At 49.5% G+C, this 19,917-nt stretch overlaps 1 protein-coding gene across 2 annotated transcripts; it reads right to left on the bottom strand.

The window, feature by feature from the left end:
• Positions 1–9,698: 9,698 nt before the first annotated feature.
• LOC117020340 (UL16-binding protein 3-like) lies at positions 9,699–19,917 on the bottom strand. Of its 2 annotated transcripts, none has more exons than XM_033102749.1 (5): positions 19,699–19,917; positions 15,902–16,156; positions 15,401–15,673; positions 14,410–14,536; positions 9,699–11,378 (listed from the first exon to the last, which is right to left on the bottom strand). In XM_033102749.1, exons 1-5 carry the CDS (start codon positions 19,793–19,795, stop codon positions 11,186–11,188), a joined length of 945 nt encoding a protein of 314 aa, XP_032958640.1. In that variant the 5' UTR covers positions 19,796–19,917; the 3' UTR covers positions 9,699–11,185. The 2 variants fall into 2 exon arrangements, with proteins under 2 accessions (XP_032958640.1, XP_032958641.1); XM_033102750.1 differs by having other exon boundaries at positions 11,246–11,378; positions 14,389–14,536.

Here is a 19,917-nt window from a genome sequence, read left to right as displayed (position 1 = left end):
AGGACAAAGCAGACAGTCAATAACGAAATTACATGTGATCGTCATGCATTACTGCAGTGGTGTAACTCAGGACAAGGGCCGAGTATTTTCTTAGTATAAAAAAGACTGTCTACATGTGTCTCCAAGGTCTGGACTTCATTGCTGTTGAAATGTAAATACCTAGGGAAAAGCACCTCCCAGTCTTCCAAGCACCTAGGAACCTAGTTTAAGTTACAACCTCTTAGTCTCTCAGATCAGTACAATTAGCTAGATAAATGGCTACGGACCAAATTCTCACAGTATGCAAGAGTGAAATGCTTTTAGGGGAAGTGTAAGCAAGTATGACCTATCTGTATGTTACATACATTTCTAGAGCTTTTTACAAGAGCACTGAGTAGTCCTGGGCAGTTATATTCCCCGCACTTTCATGTAGAGAGATGTACGTTAATTGCTAGCATTTCAAAGCGGGAACATCCATTGTGCTGCCTCACTGTCTAACAGTCACCAAGGTACACAGCTACATGTTGCATTGTAGTATTAAATGTCCTATGTCTCCTGGCCATATGAGTAAAGAAATATGTGGGAAGTGAAAGCAAAATACAGTTTGAAAAGTAGGAAGCCTGAAACTTTCCTGGAAAAATTCTTTTAAGTATTAAGTGATTCTCTTTGTTCTTCTCACAGCCTAAAAGTCTTGTGCTAGTATTCTATTGCTACGTAACAAATGACCACAAACCTAATGGCTTAAACCATTCCTACTTATTGGCTCAAAGTTCTGTAGGTCAGCAATCTGGCTTGATGTGGCTGGTTTCTCTCCTCAGGGTCACACCAGGCTACAGTCAAGGTACTGGCCAGGCTGCAAACTCATCTTGACTGGAGAAAGATCTATTTCCAAGCTCACTCAACTTGTTGGTAGAATTCCCTTCCTTGCAGTTGTAGGACTGAGGACTGTAGGATATACCTATTTTCTTGCTGGCAGTTGGCAACAGTTTGTTCTCAGTTACGAGAAATTGCTGTACTTCCTTGCCACAGGGTCCCCTCCATCTTCAAAGCCAGCCAACAAAGACTCTCCCTCACCTGAGTCTGTCTTACACTCTGAATCTCTCTCACCAGGAAAAGCCCATGCTTTTTCGGCTCATCGGATTAGGTCAGGTCTACCAAGCATCACATCCCTTTCCTAAAGTCACCCGTGCCATACAATATAACCTCATCACAGGAATGACACTCCATCATATAGGTAAGGTCCTCCTACACAAAAGGAAGAGCATTATACAAGGATGTGGACCCTTGAAGGTCATCTTAGAGCTCTGCCTGGCAGGTGTGATGGGTAAGCGAGACGGGTGGGAGGGTGGGTGGGACTGCCTGTGCCTGTCACTGACTGACTCCCAGAGAGAAAGCACCAGGGAAGCTCTCCTCTTTTGCTTACTCCCTCACCCTTCCTTTTCTACCATGTTTATTCACCTGTCAGCTCCACCATTTTCTGCCAGATTACCCAGGTTATTATTTGCAAGCATCTTTTAAGACAGTAGTGATTTCCATGGCATAATAAACCTACCATTAATTTTCCCGTATCACATGGAGCAGGAATTACCTTTTAGTTACACAATTATGCAAGTATCCTTGTGCCAACTAATGATTAGTATATCCTTCACGGATATTTCTTGCCACCCCTATTAGGTGTGAAATTTCTAGCTGCACTAGGGTCTATTTCTAGGCTCTCTTTTTCTGCTCCATTGGTCTATTCTTTCTGTATCTACATTAGTACTTCACTGTTTTAATTACCATATATTAAAATAAGTTTTAATATCAATCTGATGGTTTTTCACAAACACACATGTGTAACCACCACCCTAACTCCCTCTCCCCACCCCCCCACCCCCCCCCCCCACCCCCCCCACCCCCCCCCACCCCCCCCACCCCCCCACCCCCCCACCCCCCCACCCCCCCACCCCCCCCCACCCCCCCCACCCCCCCCCCACCCCCCCACCCCCCCACCCCCCCACCCCCCCCACCCCCCACACCCCCCCCACCCCCCCACCCCCCCCACCCCCCCACCCCCCCCACCCCCCCACCCCCCCACCCCCCCCACCCCCCCACCCCCCCACCCCCCCACCCCCCCACCCCCCCCACCCCCCACCCCCCCACCCCCCCACCCCCCCCACCCCCCACCCCCCCACCCCCCCCCCACCCCCCCCCCACCCCCCCCCCCCCCGCTCAGGTTCAAGCTGTTGATTCTCAGTCTAGTTGTGTAGGACGCAGCTCTCCCTGGCCCATGCTGGTATTATGAGCCTTGTGCTCCACCCGGCTGAGACAGTTGATCGCCAGCAGCCCATGTCAGCCCTGCCGCTGTTCACAATCTTAGCTGTAGAGGGTGCAGCTCACTGGCCCATGTGGGAATCAAACCAGCAACCTCAGCGTTAGGAGCGCAGCTCTCCAACCACCTGGGCCACCGGACCACCAGGCCACCCTGGCAATTATTCTTCTAACTTGTATTATCATGAATTAGTTTGACCTGATCTTGACACCAGAAATGTGGCACCAGGACCACCCTCAGGTCACACCATGGCTTCATGCAGTGCTTCTCTTGGCCCTCTTGGAATAAGAAATCCAGTGTACAGAAAGGAGGGGGGCAGTGGCCCATACCTGTGGGACCCACAGCCTTTCATATTATCTCCACCCAGAAGCCACAGGAAGGACAGGGCACATTTCTAGTTCTTCAACACAGAGAGAGGCCTCCCTGAAAGATAATTCCCTATGGGACGGGGGCACCCGCATCTGGGACACCCTGTATACCTTAAATCTGGGATCAGTAAACCAGGATTGTGGCCAAATCTAGTTCCCCATTCTTTTGCATGTTGTATTTGGTTGCTTCTACATCATAAACATGGAGGTGTGTAGTATATACAGAGGCAGATACCAAGAGCTCTGTAAAGACAAAAATATTCACAATCTGCCCTTTATAGAAAAAGTTTGCCATCTCCTGCCTAAATCTATGACCTGTATGTGGTGCTGTCTCCCCAGTAGGAGGAAATATGTTTGGGACCAAAGGGTAGGGTCAGAGTGCCCCAATTTACCGTCATTCCCAGGGTCACACTTTGGGAAACTGGGCTTCCTGTCCCTCCTAATCTAGGTTCTGGGAGGCAGATTTGGAGGCTTTTACTGGGTGTGTCCTCAGGGCGGGGTTCGGGGTGGGGAGGTGGGGGATATTGGGTGCCATTCGGTGGAGGAAGGGGTTAGGGCCACTCAGAGATGGGAAGGTGCTGGAAGCACTGGGGTCCATGGGGACAGGGTGAAAGGCATGAAATGGACAGTGAAGGAATGTGCTGAGCTGGATAGAGGAGCAGTGACGCATGAGGGGAAGTGGCTGAGAGGTGTCTGGTGAAGTGAGAGCCTAGAGCTACAGGTCTGATGATCCCCTAGAGAGGACGCTGGGAAGTTCAAGGGTGGAGAGCAGTGGTATAATGGTTTGTGTAGAAAAGTTGTGTGAGCCGAGTGGGGGCGTGCGGTTATTCGGGTGGTGACCGTGCCTAAACGCCCCTGTCCTGACTCTCGGGAACCTGAGGCTGAGGCTCCCACCTCCCAGAAGTGCAGGATGCGAAGGGGACGACGGGGAGAAGGGGAGGGATGGTAGGGGGAAGGTAGGGGGAGAGCCAGGGGTAAGTGGAAAGGGAGGGGAGGGGGAAGGGTGGGTGGAGGAGGGGTGCGGGTTACGGGTGTGGGTGCTCCCGCAAATTTCTCGCTGCGCACTCTCTCCCTACCATCCTACTTAAAAACATTTTTTTTGCCTTTGTGGCCTCTTTTCAGACCCTCTCCTTCCCTGTGGTGGGTGACAACCTGAGCCTGCCGGCCGCAGAGCCGAAAACGAGCCCGAGTAGTGGACTGAGCTGGGGTGGCGGCGCCACCCGGAAGGCAGGTTCCCCAACCCGGGTGGGAACCCACTGCCCGTCCTGATCGTAACGCCGGTCTCGCCCCGCAATGTCCATCGACGAACTCACCGTCCAGAGCCACCCCATACAGTCGCGGGACCTGGAGCCCCGAGGCGACCCTGCTGTGGCGCAGAGTCGTGTCCACGCGGTCCGAGGAGGAAATGAAACCCCAGAGTCGTCCTTGCCCGTGACCCTCTGGGTTGTGCCGCCTCCTCCCCAACTTGCTCCTGGAGGCTAAGTGCACGAAAATTTCACTTCTTTCTCCTCGAGTCTCTCAGCCCTCCTTTTCTCTACCCCATTTTCCTGGCAACTATCTATTTCAGTCTCCTTTACGGTTTCACAATGATTCATTTTCTTAAAAGACTCACGATTTTATCTCAAGGTACTTCCTTAATGAAAGTGGACGAAGACAGCCCTTAGCAGTTATCCACTGGGTGTTTTTTAGTAGTTTCTATCCCAGCAGAGCCCAAGGCCTTTTGTTAACCAAAGTACTTCCTCTTTGATAAGTCTGGGGTACTGAGGTCAGATTTGTATTTCCAAGTTTTCCTGCAAAGACTCCAAAAGTCCCACAGTGCCACCTAGAGGCCTCCAATGAGGGTCACCTAGCACTTAAAGTTCCAGAACTGCCAAAGACAGTTTTATCCTCTTGGGCCTTTTCATGTTCACACTTGTCTCATCCATTCAATCATTCATGCAGCATCCGACCGACATTTAAATAACATCAGCTTCTCTGGGAATAATCAACACCAAGAGTAAAACCAACGTCTCTTGAATCTGAGAACCTCCTGATTCCTGTTCAGAGGTCCTGTTCATCTGTGGTTTTATTTCTGCATTTTCAAAGACACCTCAAATGACAGAAGAAGTACTATGGCCTGCAGTGCATGGCCCATCTCTCTCATCACGAGAGACGCTGGCCCATGGCTTCTGGAAAGGCTGAACAATTAGGAGACCTGTGTTGGTCCTCAGCACGTGCAAGCTCAGGATTACTGGTGTGATCTCCTCACTTAATCTCTTTTCATTCTCCGAGGTAGCGTTTCCTACATTACAACTATGGAAACGGATGCAGAAACAAGCACAGACCCATCAGCCAGAATTTCATCCAGATACGTGATTCCTATTTCTGGGACCATGATCTAGAGTTCACATCAATTAAAATCACTTCAGGAGCCAGTTGCACCAGCTCCTGTGATCTGCTAGGAGTCTGGGAACCAGGAGCATACGCTGGGGATGAGCCAGGGATGCCCAGGTGTCCACAGAGGTCCATCCTCCTTCCACCCGGCCTTCCTGCCGGTCTCTAATACCAGCCTTCTGCCTTCCTTGTGTTCTCCTGTCACGTGCCTACTTAACCCAGCTTCATGGGTTGAGCCAACGAGGCCCTTCCTGGTTACCTCCTCCCAGAGATTAAACCCGGGTTCCTGACCCCCATCCTTATGCATGGAAGTCTCTTCCCACACGCAGATCACCTGCCCACCAAGATCTGGCAAAACCCAAGCCTGAATCCTGCCCACCCTTTGTGAGTCTCTTATCTTCCAAACCAGCATAGGCCCCTCCTACATAGAGACTCCAGTGAATCAGCCCAGAGCCTTCTATCTCCTTTAAACCTGTTAATTTACAGTTTTCTGCTATCCAGTTCCCTGGGCTCAAGCAGAGACAAGTCCTGTGTCCTGGCAAGGGCCTCCTCCACTTGCCCACAGTCTTAGGACAGTTTGGACTTATTGCCACTTAAGCTTATTGTCTTCAGATGGAGAATGTGTGGAAGAGGAGTTAGTTCTTAGTTCTTTGTTCATTTAATGGAGAAAAGGCCCGTTGGATGGAAGCACAGCGAGATTTGGGGGCTCTCCAGTCCTCACACCAGGCTAGGATCTCTCCAGCAGCCAGTGGCTACAGGACTCCAACCTAGTATCTGTCCACAGTACCCGCTGCCTTTCCAAGAACCAAGTCAAAGATCCACTAGGGGCTGCCTGTTGGGGATGCCCCATGGGATCATAGTGATAAACTGAGTGGGGGTGGGGTTACAGCCTGGGAATCAGGGATGGTTTGCACAGGTGGTTGTGGTGTAAGTGGGTCACGTACATAAGGAGAACCTTCCCTAAGCTCACGTTCCCCCAAGGTAACTCAGTTCACCACAGATTGAGCAGCAGCATGTATTAGACTCTGTTTACAAAAGGACAAAGGGACACATTGTATTTCCAATGACCACACGACCGGTGGAGCACACCAATGTACAAGCACCTCTCTCCCGGTGTGACATCCTTACTGTGGACCTGGGTGTTAGGACACAGGGGAGGAGAGAGGAGATGATTAATTTAGCCTGCGGACGTGTCATAAATGGGTGAGCTTTGAGGAAAGAGATTGCCCCCATCCTGCTGGTAGGCCTTGTCGAATCAGTCGAAGGCCTGAAGAGAACAGTAAGACTGACTGCCTACAGAAGAGGGAATTCTCCAGCAGACTGCCTTCCCACTTCACGTGCACCGCTGGCTCTCCTGGGCTCCAGGATGCCCGCCTGCACTGCGGGTTTTAGACTTGACAGCCTCCATAATCACTTGAGTCAATATTTTATAATAAATCTATCTGTTAATCTGTCTATCTTTCTGTCCACATCATCGTGGTATGTCTCTCTGGAGTACCGAGACTGAAACAGGACGGAAAGAGGGACTTAACGGGAGGTGATATTTGTGCCCAGCTTTCCAGATCCTAGGCTCTTGGCCAGTGAGAACCAGATGCTGACAGAGGAATGGGCCACAACAGAAAGCCTAGGGGTGCAATGGTGGGAACCAGACGACTGGCCGGTGGCCAGACCTTAGAGTATTGGAGAGGAAGAAATTTCAGGAGGTGACATGGGACAGAGAGGGAGGCTATGTGGGAAACCCCTGGCACTCATGAGTTTCAGGCAGGAAAGCCATTAGGAACACACACACACACACACACACACACACACACACACACACTCGGCTATGTCCTAACACCCAGGTCCACAGTAAGGATGTCACACCAGGAGAGAGGTGCTTGTACATTGGTGTGCTCCACCGGTCGTGTGGTCATTGGAAATACAATGTGTCCCTTTGTCACTTTTGTAAAACGGAGTCTAATACATCCTGCTGCTCAATCGTCTGTCATGAATTGAATTACATTGGGGAAGCTGAGGGAAGGTTCTCCTCATGTACGTGACCCACTTACACCACAACCACCTGTGCAAACCATCCCCGATTCCCGGCTGTAACCCCACCTCCACTCAGTGTATCACTATGATCCCACGGGGCATCCCCAACAGGCAGCCCCTAGTGGATCTTTGACTTGGTCCTTGGAAAGGCAGCGGGTACTGTGGGCAGAAATGAGATGGGAATTGGAGGCTGCTGGAGAGACCTTAGCCTGGTGTGAGGACTGGAGAACCCAAGTCCCACTATGTCTCCTGCCAGTGGGCCTTTTCTCCATTAAATGAGCAAAGTACACTAAGAACTCCTCTTCCTCACATTCTCCATATGAAGATGATCAGCTCAAGTGACAGTATTGATAATGTATAAAGATAAAATGTGTATGATAATAACAGCACAAAGGGGGAGGGTAACAAAGTTATATTGGAAGAAAATTGGTATGAATCTGAACTAGATTATTTAAGGTTAAGAGGCTAATGGTAATCTCCAGGGCAACTAGTTAAGAAAAAGATTCAAAATAATACAGAAAAAGAAACAAGGGAATAAAAAGAGTTAAGGTGGAAGTGGTTTATTGTGTTAAGACCTGTGACATATGAAGGATGAGGGAAGTGGAATTGGCCAAGGAGAAACTTCAGATCACTATGCACATTTGGATACGAGTTCTGAAGAGCAAGTCCCAAACAGAAATGAACAAAAGTTTAAGTAATTACCTACAGAACATAATTTATGAGATTCTTTATGTGTTGGATTTAGTGTTTATAAAAGGTCATTCCATTTGACAGTAATGTGTAGGTTAGATATTCTCACTTTGCAATAATCCCAAATTTACAGAATAATTGCCATGAAATTATAGTTCACCATAAATATATGATTTACAGGTAACCAAATAATTTTTGCTTCTGGATTTGTTTTTTATCGAGGCAAAATATATATCGATTAAAAGTGGGTAAGAACAATAATCTTAAGTTTCCAGGTTGATGAATTTTTCCTTATGTGTTAGCCAAATAATTGCAAGATAAAAACTTCAAATATTCTTGCAAAATTTACAGCAAAAGTTGAATATAGTATCTCCTTTAAAAAGGTGACATGATATACGTGTGGGGTCTCCAAATGACTTAGAAACAATTATATAATTGCTTAGAGTCGCTGGGCAAAGCGTCAGGAGCAAAACCCACTGCTACCCTTCACACCATACACAAAAATTAACTCAAATTGGATTATACATATTCATGTATGTGAAATAAAACTATGAAAGATTACAGGAAAGGTACTCGTGTCCTTGGGGCACCAAAGAATTGAGTGATAAAAGGGCGTGAGCTGGGATGGAAAGCAGTGACCAATGAGGGGAAGTGGCTAGAGAAGTGATGCCTGGGGCTGCAGGTTAGGTGATCAGCCGCTGAATGCCCTGGGTGGTTCAAGGGTGGAGGGCAGTGGGCATGAAGGAGGGTTTCTATGGGAAAGTCGTGTGAGCAGAGCGGGGCACGCAGTTGTCTGGAGATAGAGACCCTGAGGGAGTGCCCCTATCCTGATGCCTGGGGTTGCTTGGCTCAGGCTCCCACCTCCCTTACAGGTAGCCTGAGGATTGGGCTGGGTGAAGGGGCTTCAGCAGAATTTCCCACTGTACCCTCTCTCCCTCTCCTCCCACCTCAAAGCATTACTTTTTCTCCCAAGCCACCTCTTTTCTGTCCCTCTCCTTGCCTGGAAGGGAGCCTGCAGAGGGGATTGAGAGGGGATAGCAGTGGTGCTACCCTCTGGAAGGTTCCTGAACCCCATGGCACCAGGTGACTGCCCCTTTCCCAGTCTTAACTGTCTCCTCCCCTCCCCCACCCATCGTCCCCACCTCCTCACCCCTCCCCACAACTCCTTTCCCCTCACAGCCCCTCTGAACCCAGAACCACCCCTCTGCTCAGGGACAGTCCTGCAGCTGATGTAGGACTAAGAGAACAAGACGAGTTGGTGGCCACTGTCTGTGCCAGTAGACCAGCAGCCTAGAGAGCAACTCAGCTGTAGCTCAGAGCCTCGTCTGCATCCAGGGTAGTGAAAACGTATCCCAGAGAGATTCATCCCACTGGCTTCTCTCCTTATTGCTCTGGCCCATGTCCCCCCTACCCTCCGTGGGGTCACAGTTCCTGAAATATAATACTCAATCCTTTTGCCTCCTTCCCCTCAGCCCTTCTTCAACCCATCTCACGGCCATCCCATCTTTTCTCATCTTCATTTCCAATTTCAGAATCATTCCTTCTTATCTTGCCATCTGTGACAACATGGATGGATCTAGAATAGGGGTGTCCAAACTGCGGCCCGCGGGCCAACTGCGGCCCATGATCCATTGTTAATTGGCCCCCAGCAAATTCCAAAAATACATTTAGTTTACTTAAATAAACCAGGTGAGGCAATATATACTTCAGCTCGAGTGAGTGGCCCGGCTGTTTGTGTATTTTACCGCATAGGGCCCTTGGTGAAAAACGCTGAAAAAAGTTTGGACACCCCTGATCTAGAGGATATTATGCTAAGAGAAATAAGTCAGGCAGAAAGACAAATTTCACTTATATATGGAATTTAAAAAACAAAATAAAGGAACAAACAAAACAGAAGCGAACTGATAAATACAGAGACCAAACCGATGGTCACCAGATGGGAGGGGTTTGGTAGGCAAGCGGAAAAAAGGTGAAAGGGATTAAGAAGTACAAATTCCCAGTTATATAGTAACTGGGAATGTAAAGTACCGCATAGGGAATGTAGTCACAATATTGTGTTAAGTATGTACAGTGTCAGATGGGTACTAGACTTACTGGGGAGATCACTTTGGAAGGTATATAGATGTCAATCACTATGTTGTATACCTGAAACTAATACAATGTTGTATGTCAACTATAATTGAAAAATAAATTTTCTTAATAAAAAAATTATTCCTTCTGGTAGTCAAAAGGTATGAACTTCCAATTATAAAATAAATGTCATAGGGATGTCATGTACAGCATGGTGACTATAGTTAATGATATATACAAATATAGAATGTTGAACACCTGAAGCTAATGTAAATGCTATATATCAATTATACCTCAGAAAGTTTTTTTAAAAGGAAAAATAAAACGAAGAAATACTCTTTGGGGGGCGGAGGATGATAGATTACATGCCTTCTGTTATGAGTTGAATGTGTCCCCCCTAAAAGGTATGTTGAAGTCCTAACTCCTGGTACTTGTGAATGTGACTTTATTTGGAAATAGGGTCTTTGCAGGTGTAATCAAGTGAAAATGAAGTCAGTAAGGTGAAGAATAACCTAGTATGGCTGATGTCCTTATAAGAAGACATACAAAGGCAGGCAGGGGAACACAGTGTGAACACACAGATTGACAGAGGGAAGAAGGCCTGGTGACAACAGAGGCAGACACTGGAGCTAAGCAGCTGTAAGCCACGGAATGCCAGGGGCGGACTGCAGGAAAATCAGAAGCCGGGGAGAACATGGCTCTGCCTTGACCTCAAATTCTAGTCTTCAGAACAACTGGAGAATAAAATTCCATTTTTGCTTTTTCTATTTTTATTTTTTATTGAGACATAATTGACATATAGCATTATATTAGTATGAAATGTACAACACAATGATTTTATCTTTGTATATATTGTGACGAGACCAGCACAGTAAGTCTAGTTAACACCTATAAATATGCATAGTTACAATTATTTTTCTAGCAGTAAGAACTGTTAGATCTACTCTCTTAATAACTTTCAAATACACACTATAATGTTGTTAACTATAGTCACCAGAATGCACGTTATATCCCCGTGACTTGTTTACCATGTAACTGGAAGTTTGTGCCTTTTGAGTATAAGAAGTAATGATTCTGAAAGTGGGAATGGAGATGGGAAAAGACAGGGTGATAAGAGAATGGGGTGAAGAAATGCTGAGGGGAGGGAGGTGGGGAAGTATGAAATATTAGCAGAATTACAGCCCATGTCACAGATGGCCAGGCACTGGGACTCAGTGACTCAGAACAAACTCCTGTGGCCAACACTCCCCAAAGTCTCCTTTGTATTTCCACCACCAACCTGTTCGCACCACAGTCAGGTCGCTGTCTCGACTTCTACACTTGAGGCACCAACTTCAGCCTTGACCTTCTGGTCTTGCATCTGCTACCGGACTGGACTGACACATAGTGAGTTCCAGATGGAAACCACGACAGACTCGCACATTAAAACCAGGAACGGGATGGGATGCCCTCGAGGGTGCAGGAATTTTCCTGCTGGTGACCAGATGATCCCACCTCTATCTCCGCCTCTGTGTCCTCTGCATAGCTGGTTGTTGCCTACCAGGCAAGAAGAGGAACTGAAACGAGAGGGGGAATTAAGCGAAAAAGTAATACCGGGCCACTGGATGAGGAGACAGGAGGGAGAGAGGGCAGGGCGGGTATTTCAAATGAGCCCCACCTCCGCCCCACCCCCACGCCCAAACGGCCCGTGCCCCCACCCCACACCCACCACCCTCCTTCCATGACAGATGCTTCTTAGAAAATGGAGCCCTGAGCCCCAGCATCCGGGGCGTGGACAGGGGACATTTCCACAGGACTGCAACCCAGAACAACTGCATGCCCCTACTCTGCTCACAGGACTTTCCCACAGAAACCCTCCATCATCCCCACTGCCCTACACCCTTGAACTTCCCAGTGCACTTTGCCAGCAGATCACCTAATCTGAAGCCCAGGCCACTCATTTCTCCAGCCACTTCCTCTCATGCGTCACTGCTCCCAAGCAGCTCATGCTCTTTTGTTACCCAATTCCTTGCGGTCCCAAGAACACCAGTGCCTCCAAGACCTCCCCATCTGTGAAATGACCCTAATCACTCCCTCCACCTAATGGCAATTTATCTCCCTGGCCTGAGGACTCACCTCAGCAAAAGCCTCTGCACCTGGCCCAGGGAACCTAGAGTAGGAGGGACAGGAAGCACACTTTTCCAAAGTATAAGCCTGAGAATGATGGTAAGGAAGGGCATCTCACTCTACCCTTTGTCCCAAACCCACCTTTTCTGCCCATTGAGGAGGCAGCAGCACATAAAGGTCGTAGATTTAGGCAGCAGGCTGCAAACCTTTTCTACAAAGAGCGATAGTGAGTGTTGTGATTTGCAGGACACTCAGTATCTGCCTCTGTATGCACTGCACACCTTCACCTTCCAGTGCAAAGGAGCCAAACAACATGCAAATGAATAGGGAAACCAGATCTGAACACTTTCCTAGACTGCTGACCCCAGATTTAGGGTACACAGGGTGTAGGGACAGAGTCCCAGAGCAGTTTCCAGGCTCTTGGCCTCACGTGGAAAGGTGCTGGCTCGGGTAATAGATGGCCATCAGCTGTGACTAGTTGGCCATCAGCTGTAACCAGCTATCCATTGGCCACTGCCGTGGCTGAGCTAGCAAGAGCAGATTGCAGTTAGCACGGCGGATTGCAGCTAGCAAGTGAGATTGGTTGGCAGAGAGAAGTGGATGGCAGGTTGTGGATAGTGTGTGTGGGGACAGAGCCCCAGAGAGCAGTTTCCAGGCTCTCGGCCTCATGTGGAGGGGTGCTGGCTCGGGTAGTAGATGGCCGTCAGCTGTGGCTGGTTGGCCGTCAGCTGTGGCTAGTTGGCCGTCAGCTGTAACCATCGAGCCATTGGCCACTAATATAACTGCCGCAGCTATGTTGGAGAGTTGAGTCGAGTTGGTCGGTTGGCAGAAAAGCGGACAGCAGGTCGCACGTCCTGTGAATCCAGCCTCCAGTGAAACTATAGTGGTACGACTACCCTACCTATGGCTCCGTGGGTGTTCCTTTTTGGCCTCACCACATCCTGTGTTCTTATGTGGGGAGCGGGAGCAGAGACCTGCCAGACGCCCCGCACGACTCCACATGGCTCCTGCTTCCTGTGTCTCCAACCCAGCCGCCAGCGAGAATATAGTGGTATGACTCCCCTATCTACGGCTCCGTGGATGTTCCTTTTTGGCCTCACCATATCCTGCGTTCTTATGCGGGGAGTGGGACTAGAGACCCTGGAAGAGACTCTGCCTGTCACCCTGCATGACAGCAGGTCATCCAAAGGCCACCAACCAAAGGCAGAGTCATTGAGATAGACACACTATCACGGGCTTCCTGGTAGCATCGTCAGCCTGCAGAAAAGAGCAAGTGGTGGGCCCAGTGGCTGAGGAAATCCTGGCCCGTTCTCCTGGGGCTACCGTACCCAGTTATGCCCCATCTTGAGACTTGTCCTCACCAAGGTTGTGTATTTCCCTGCACCTATCATCCCTTCCCTGTGACCAGCAGCCTCTAGCAACCTCCATCTTCCTTTTGCACGTAGAGAGTCAGCTCCAGAATCTGCTACAGACCTTTTGGGCTCAAACTAAAGTGGGGTTCCCTCACTCAGGTTCTGATTCTCCCAGTTACGGGAAAGCCTAAGACCTGGTGGGAGGTTTGATGGAAAGGAGGGCCTGTATCCTGACACCTCTAGCCTGGGGAGGGTAACAGACAAGCATCCTTCTTTTCTCTTTCTTACCAGCCTCTTAGCTAAAGCACATATAGCTCACAGTATGAGAGTCCCAGCCCTGCCCCATCCATCCCGGTCAGGCTCAGCTCTGAGCAACAGCAGCTCAGCCCCACCTGTCTCCCCAGTCACCTCTGCTCAAGGCAGAGGCCCCTCAGTGGCTCAGGATCTGAGTCTGGCTGTCAGGGGATTGCACAGGGCTCAGCCAGGAATCCCAGGTGTACACGGAGAACTGCCTTCCTTCTAACCTCGCCACGCACAGTCCCTACTGTTTGCCTTCTGCCTTATTTGCTGTCCCCGAAGCCACTTTCTGTGGGGACACAGCCCTGAACTCTACCTGTTTGAGTTGGGTCTGAAAGGCCTTCCCTCCCTCTTCCTGGGATGAGACCCTAGTCCCTCTCCTCTTAGCCCCCTGGATGAGCCCCCTTACCTTGGACACATCATATGGAGCCACCATGCTGCTCTCACCCGAATGTGAGTGCTGCTCATGCCATGTGTCCCTGCTGTCCCCACACTGGGCCCAAACAGACTCTCCCAAACAGAGAATCTGAGTCAGGACTGAAATGGCTAAAGACCGTAAGCATTCGTGTGGGCCCCTCCCTTTCCACTGGCACTGACAGTGAGGAGATGCCAGAACTCAAGTCTGAGCTGTCCCAATGGTTGCTATCAGGCGACATGAGGTGTTATTCTCCTGTCTCATTTCCATGATGAAAAGGTTAAGAGAGGGGCAGGAGTCGGGCTGGGAATTCACCCTTCCCCGTCTTCACTCCAGGCCATCTGCCCCTCGTTCCCACGCATAAGCCTTCAGTACTTGTTACTTTAAAGGACATACCTTGTGACCTAAAGGACATACATTATGATCCAGCAGGTAAGGAAGAGAGGGAGGTTCCAGGCAATAGGTGTGACGGTCGAGGCCTTGGAATGAGCTGTAGCTGCGGCCTTGGTTGGTGGGGCTGTGTTTGGGACCGTTGTTGTGGGGGCTGCAATGGAAACACAAGCATGACAGCCCTTGTCCAGACACCAAAATGGGGAGACGCTTCCTCAGGTCCTCTACCCCGGGTAATCCTACAGTGCAGACAGTTTCTAACCTACTAAATGGCAGCTGCTACCCTGTTTCCCTGAAAATAAGACCTAGCCGGACAATCAGCTCTAATTGTCTTTTGGAGCAAAAATTAATATAAGACCCGATCTTATTTTACGATAAAATAAGACCAGGTCTTATCTAACGTAATATAAGACTGGATCTGGTATCAATTTTTACTCCAAAAGATGCATTAGAGCCAATTGTCCAGCTAGGTCTTATTTTCCAGGAAACACGGTATGAAAGGACCTGAGGCAGGAAAGGAAGAAGGGGTGTGTCCTGTCCTCCAGGGGCTCATAAAGCTGATGGGGGAAGCAAGGGTTACAATATGACCAGTCACTGCTGCTGTGACAGAAGAGGAGGTGACACATGAGGAAGGTGCTAGAGAAGTCCTCTCAGGAACTGACAGTTGAGGTGGTATTGAAGGATTCACAGAAATAGGCCAGGTGAGATGGGAAAGAAAAGTGCTGCTAAGGAGAGGGAGCAGTGCAAGAAAAAGTTCTGGAAACAGAATGATGCCCTCCTGTTTGGGGCCAGCAAGAAATCCTCTGTGAATGACCAAAGATATGTGCAGTGAGGAAGAGACGTCACGAGGTGCGATGGGAAAGGAAGCATGGCACCTATGGCTATTATGCTCCCAGAAAGAACTCACTGAGGATGGATCCTTTTTCAAAGCACACACTCACACATACTCAACACACTCAACACACTACACAATCTCATCTCAAGACAACTACCACTTCATCCCTGCCTTCTCTCTTACCTGTTGTGTCTACCTGTTTCTCCCAGTGCACCAAGGCTGGAAGCCATTCCTGGCAGTCTCCCAAGGAGATCTTTGTGAAATGAGCCATCAATTCCTTGTCATGCTCCCACTTCTCTTTTATCTGTTCGCCTCCAGGATGTCCCACTGTATACTTTCTGGTCTTCGAGTCAAAGAGAAGGTATCTCTGTCCATTGAAGCTGAACTCCCAGGATGCACTGGTGCGTCCATTGGCTTTACACTCACACGTCATCCTGGCCTGCAGAGTGAGAGGAACTACCCCACAGCCCCATGGGAAAGAGGTCAGCCTCTGGTCTTGACAGGTCCTTGGCCCCCACCTGGTGTCTATCTCCCCTGGACTCTTTAAACTGATCCTGGTCTCCCTGACTTTTTTGCTGGGTTACTTAGAAAGAACCAACACCCACTTTCTTTTTCACACGAATACAATAAATGCAGCTAACCCCTCAATCTGCTCTTTCCTGCATTTGGACTTTTCCAACTTACCACTGTCTGGGTATTTCTCCAGTTTGATGTCAGGCAGTTGCTGTTTGAGCAAGTCCCCCACGTGACACAGTGTATCAATCTGGTCTTTCCAGACTTTTGTAGCATTAATATCCTCTCTCAGGTGATTCATACATATAACCTTCTTGCTGCCACAGTCATAAAAAAGAAAATTCTTTTCATCCACCTGGCCTTGAACTTTACACCATGGTTGTCTATTAGCAGTGACATTGAAATCATAGTGAAGAGAGTGAGCATCTGTGAAAAAAAAAAACACAGGGTGGGGTTGGAAATAAAAGTCCCAAGGCACCTCCTCCATGATCTCTGAGACAGCAAAGAATCCCCCTGGCTGTGCTGGTAGACCAAGGACTGACCCTGCCTGACCCCTCCCTTCACCAGTAGAAGGCAAGTGCCCCTCCTTTGCTTGAGGAGGACCAGGAGTCCTCTGCCTGGAAGAAGCCACACATCCCCGGATATGTCCCCTCTGTCGACCAGTCCAACATCCAGCATGAGTCAGCCCATCACCACTGCAGGGATGTGCCAGGTGGCTTTGGAAGAAAGGCCTAGATGCCAGAGGATTGTCAAAAATGAGCCCAGAGTCCTGAGGGGAAATGGGCAGCATATAGGAAGCTGCTCCTGGGGAAACTGTATCATGTTGAGGGTGTGTGAGGACATGGACAGATCCCAAAGTTGGAGAAGGCATCACTGACAATCATGGGTCAAAGGACTTAGCACAGTCCTGGGAGGTGGTGCTAACCTGATAACAAGATGGGTCATGTAAGCTTGGAAAAAGGCCTGGCAACACTGAATAAAATATTACAGAAAAGGCAGAATTCTGAGGCAGGTGGTGGAGGAAAGGATCAAATGGCTCAGAGAAGTTAATATGCCAGAGTGGCTATAATATGAAAAGGCAGAAAAGTGTCCAGTCAACCATGCTCCATGGGAAAACCTGAAGATAAACTCTTGTTTTTCAAACCTAGGAGCAAAGCATGGGTGAAAAGAGCTCCAGAATTCTCAAAAGGCACAATGGTGACCTTTGTTGAACGTCAGGATGGTGGTAGGAGTTGGTGTTCCCCAAAATGGCTTCTTGTAGTAATGGGGATGGAAAATGTCGAAATAATGGATGCCAGGTGGAAATGCTCTGTCAGGAGCAAAGTAGCCAGAATGATCAAAATGATTAGAAAGGTCAGAAATCCAGCCATGGCCTCAACCACAGACAGCAGTGACTATGGCTCATAGACCACGGTGATCGTCCAGGCAAAAGGCATGAGCACCAACCTGGGTACTTCCTGCCTGATTTAAGTGATAAAACGAAAGACAAAACACAAGGTAAATTATTAGGAGGTAAAGCAGCCTCCCAACAAGATTGGATCCTTTGCCCAGTTTTCTGAACTGAGCCACGTCTCAGACCTGGAACCCACTACTAGAAGGAGATGCCAGGTTCCAATGAGGAGGGATCCACCAAGGTGACAGCAAGTGCAGTGATTCTCCCGGCCTTCCCCAAGGAGCCATATGCAATTGACTCGGTTAAGTGTACATGGGGACAGAAACCCCCCAGTAGTTCATATGGGACCTAATGTGTGAGTTGTCATCATCCCTGGGGATCAGAAGCATCATTCTGGCCCCCCTTTTCTTGAGGGATGCCTGGCGGTAGGGCCTGGTAATAAACAGACACCTGTTCTGGGTCCTGTGTACAGAGGTGTTATTGGTCCATAAATCCACATAGTGGTTATTTCACATTCCCCAGATTTGTAATAAGAATGGAAAATCTTTGTAATTAGTAAATCACTTGTGAGCTGAGGGCTATCATAGTAGTGAAATTTAAATACAATCTTCTCAAACTATCTTCGCATTCTGTAACTAGAACTTTAAAACAGTATTTTATCCTGGATAAAATGACGGACGTGAATATGAACCTTCAAAGCCTAAAGGGTACAGGGGCATGATCTCTACCAACCCTGTAGCCATTTAATAACAGTGTGGTCTGAAGACACTCTGTAAAAGGCTAGCTACTAAATGTTTTAGGGTCTGCAGACTGTAGGCTCTGCAACTGCTCACCCCTGCTGTTGTAGCAGGAAAGAAGCCATAGACGATACATGAATGACTGAGTGTGGCTGGACCTGCCACTAGTGCCCAATGACCATGCAGAATCTATGACACTAGAAGTATCTGAAGTAGGAAAAGGTGCTGTGTGGACTTCATGGCATCTTAATGGGAGAATCACATCACAGACCCATAGGGTCAGAAGTAAGGCCATGCCCCTTGCAGCGGGGGTTGCATTCACACCATTTACAGAGCCTCCTGGTAAAGTACTAGGGCCTGGAAGAGATGAGGTGTCTCGCTGTGAGATATCAGAGTGCCCACCATGAGGGTCATCAGGTCAGACAGGCCCAATGGTCATTAAAAAAAAAAATCATTTTTGAGGCATTGAAATGAGCAGGGTCACAGGGAACAAATGAGATGCAGAAGCAGGTGGCCCTGATCTTGACCCCAGAAATGTTGCACCAGCAGAACCCTCAGGTCACACTTATGGCTTCCTGCAGTGTCTCAAAGGCCCCCTGGGGCCAAGGAATCCAGCCTACAGAAAGGAGGGGGGCAGTGGCCCATACCTGTGGGACCCACATTCTCTCCACCCAGAAGACAGGCAGGACAGGGCATGTTTCTCGTTCTTCCACATACAATGGAGACTCCCTGAGAGGTGATTCTCTAGGGGGCTGGGACACTCATATCTGGACACTTTGTATACCTTAAATATGGGGTCAGCAGTATAGGAAAGTATAATTCTTGCCCCCATTCATTTGCATGTTGTCTTTGGCTGCTTTTGCACTAGAAGGTGGAGGTGTGTAGTGCACTCCTCCAGAGACAGGCACTTAAAGGGCCTGAAAAAAATCACATTCCCTCTCTGCCTGCCCTTTGCTACTGTGTAATGAATGAGCCTTAAATGCTGCTGCTCGCTCAGCAAGTAGAAAATATGGGCTTGGGACCAAAGGGTGGATGGAGCGAGATCACTTCTTTGCCATCAATGTCAGCGGGAACTTTGGGAAAGTGTGATTCCTGTCCCTCCTACTCTAGGTTCCCTGGGCCAGGTGCAGAGGCTTTTGCTGAGGTGAGTCCTCAGGAAAGTGGGATAAGGTGCCTGGTGGAGTAAGTGGTTAGGATCACTTCACCCTGGGGAGGTGTTGGCAGCACTGGAGTTCTTCAAAGCCCATAGAATTGGGTAATAAAACAGCACTGTGAGCTCTCTGTGGGTAGTCCCGAGGGGAAGTGGGCATGGTGAGCAGAGCCTGCGGCTGCACGGTTACCCATCAGCTGGCAGAACCCGCTCAGTTCAAGGGTGGACGGCAGTGGGGATGAGGGAGGGTGTGTGTGGGAAAGCTGTGTGTGCACAGTAGGGGCACATGTTTATTCCTGTAGGCGACCCTGCGGAAATGCCCGCGCTGAGGCCGGAATCGCGGGGCTGGGGGTGTGGGTCCTTCAGCAGAATATCCTGCTGCGCCCTCTCTCCCTCCCTTCGTCTCCCCGCCCGCTCTACCACCCCTTACCCCCAACCCCCAATGTGCCCAACATCACTTTTTCTCCCAAGCCGCCCCGTTTGGGTCCCGTTTCTTACCGGGATGGCGACAACCGGCCCCGTAAGCCCGCGGGGCTGAACCGAGCCCTTGAAGAGGATTGAGGAGGCGGCGGCGCCGCCCGGGGACGTTCGCGAACCCCGCTGGGCACCAAGTCCCTATCCCCGGTCTCAATACCGCCCATCCGCTCCTGCCTCCCTCCTACCCCTCACCCTAACGCCCCCAACTCACCGCCGCGCGCCCAGAAACAGGGCGCTGCCCAGGTGCAGTCCAGCAACAGAAGGACCGGGAAGACGAGGCAGAACTTGGAGCCCGCAGTTTTCACCATCGTCACCACCGGGAGCAGCAGGGCAAAGCGACTGAGCCCGGGAGACGTTTCTGCGCAGAAAGCAACGTGTTCCTCCTCACACTTTCCTCCGGAGCGAATTCTCGCTCTACAGCCGAGGAGAA

The sequence above is a fragment of the Rhinolophus ferrumequinum genome, chromosome 3, assembly GCF_004115265.2.
Source record: "Rhinolophus ferrumequinum isolate MPI-CBG mRhiFer1 chromosome 3, mRhiFer1_v1.p, whole genome shotgun sequence".
NCBI lineage: Eukaryota > Metazoa > Chordata > Mammalia > Chiroptera > Rhinolophidae > Rhinolophus > Rhinolophus ferrumequinum.
Note: the sequence above shows the minus strand (reverse complement) of the source record. Positions and strands in the feature narration are given on the sequence as shown.

Bases quoted from the DNA above. Each gene is read 5' to 3' on its own strand.
- LOC117020340 (XM_033102749.1), bottom strand. From the start codon at position 19,795: ATGGTGAAAACTGCGGGCTCCAAGTTCTGCCTCGTCTTCCCGGTCCTT. The intron at 16,157-19,698 runs GTGAGTTGGGGG...TTTTTTTCACAG, and splicing joins CTGTTTCTGGGCGCGCGGCG to ATGCTCACTCTCTTCACTAT. The intron at 14,537-15,400 runs GTAAGAGAGAAG...TTTCCATTGCAG, and splicing joins GAAACAGGTAGACACAACAG to CCCCCACAACAACGGTCCCA.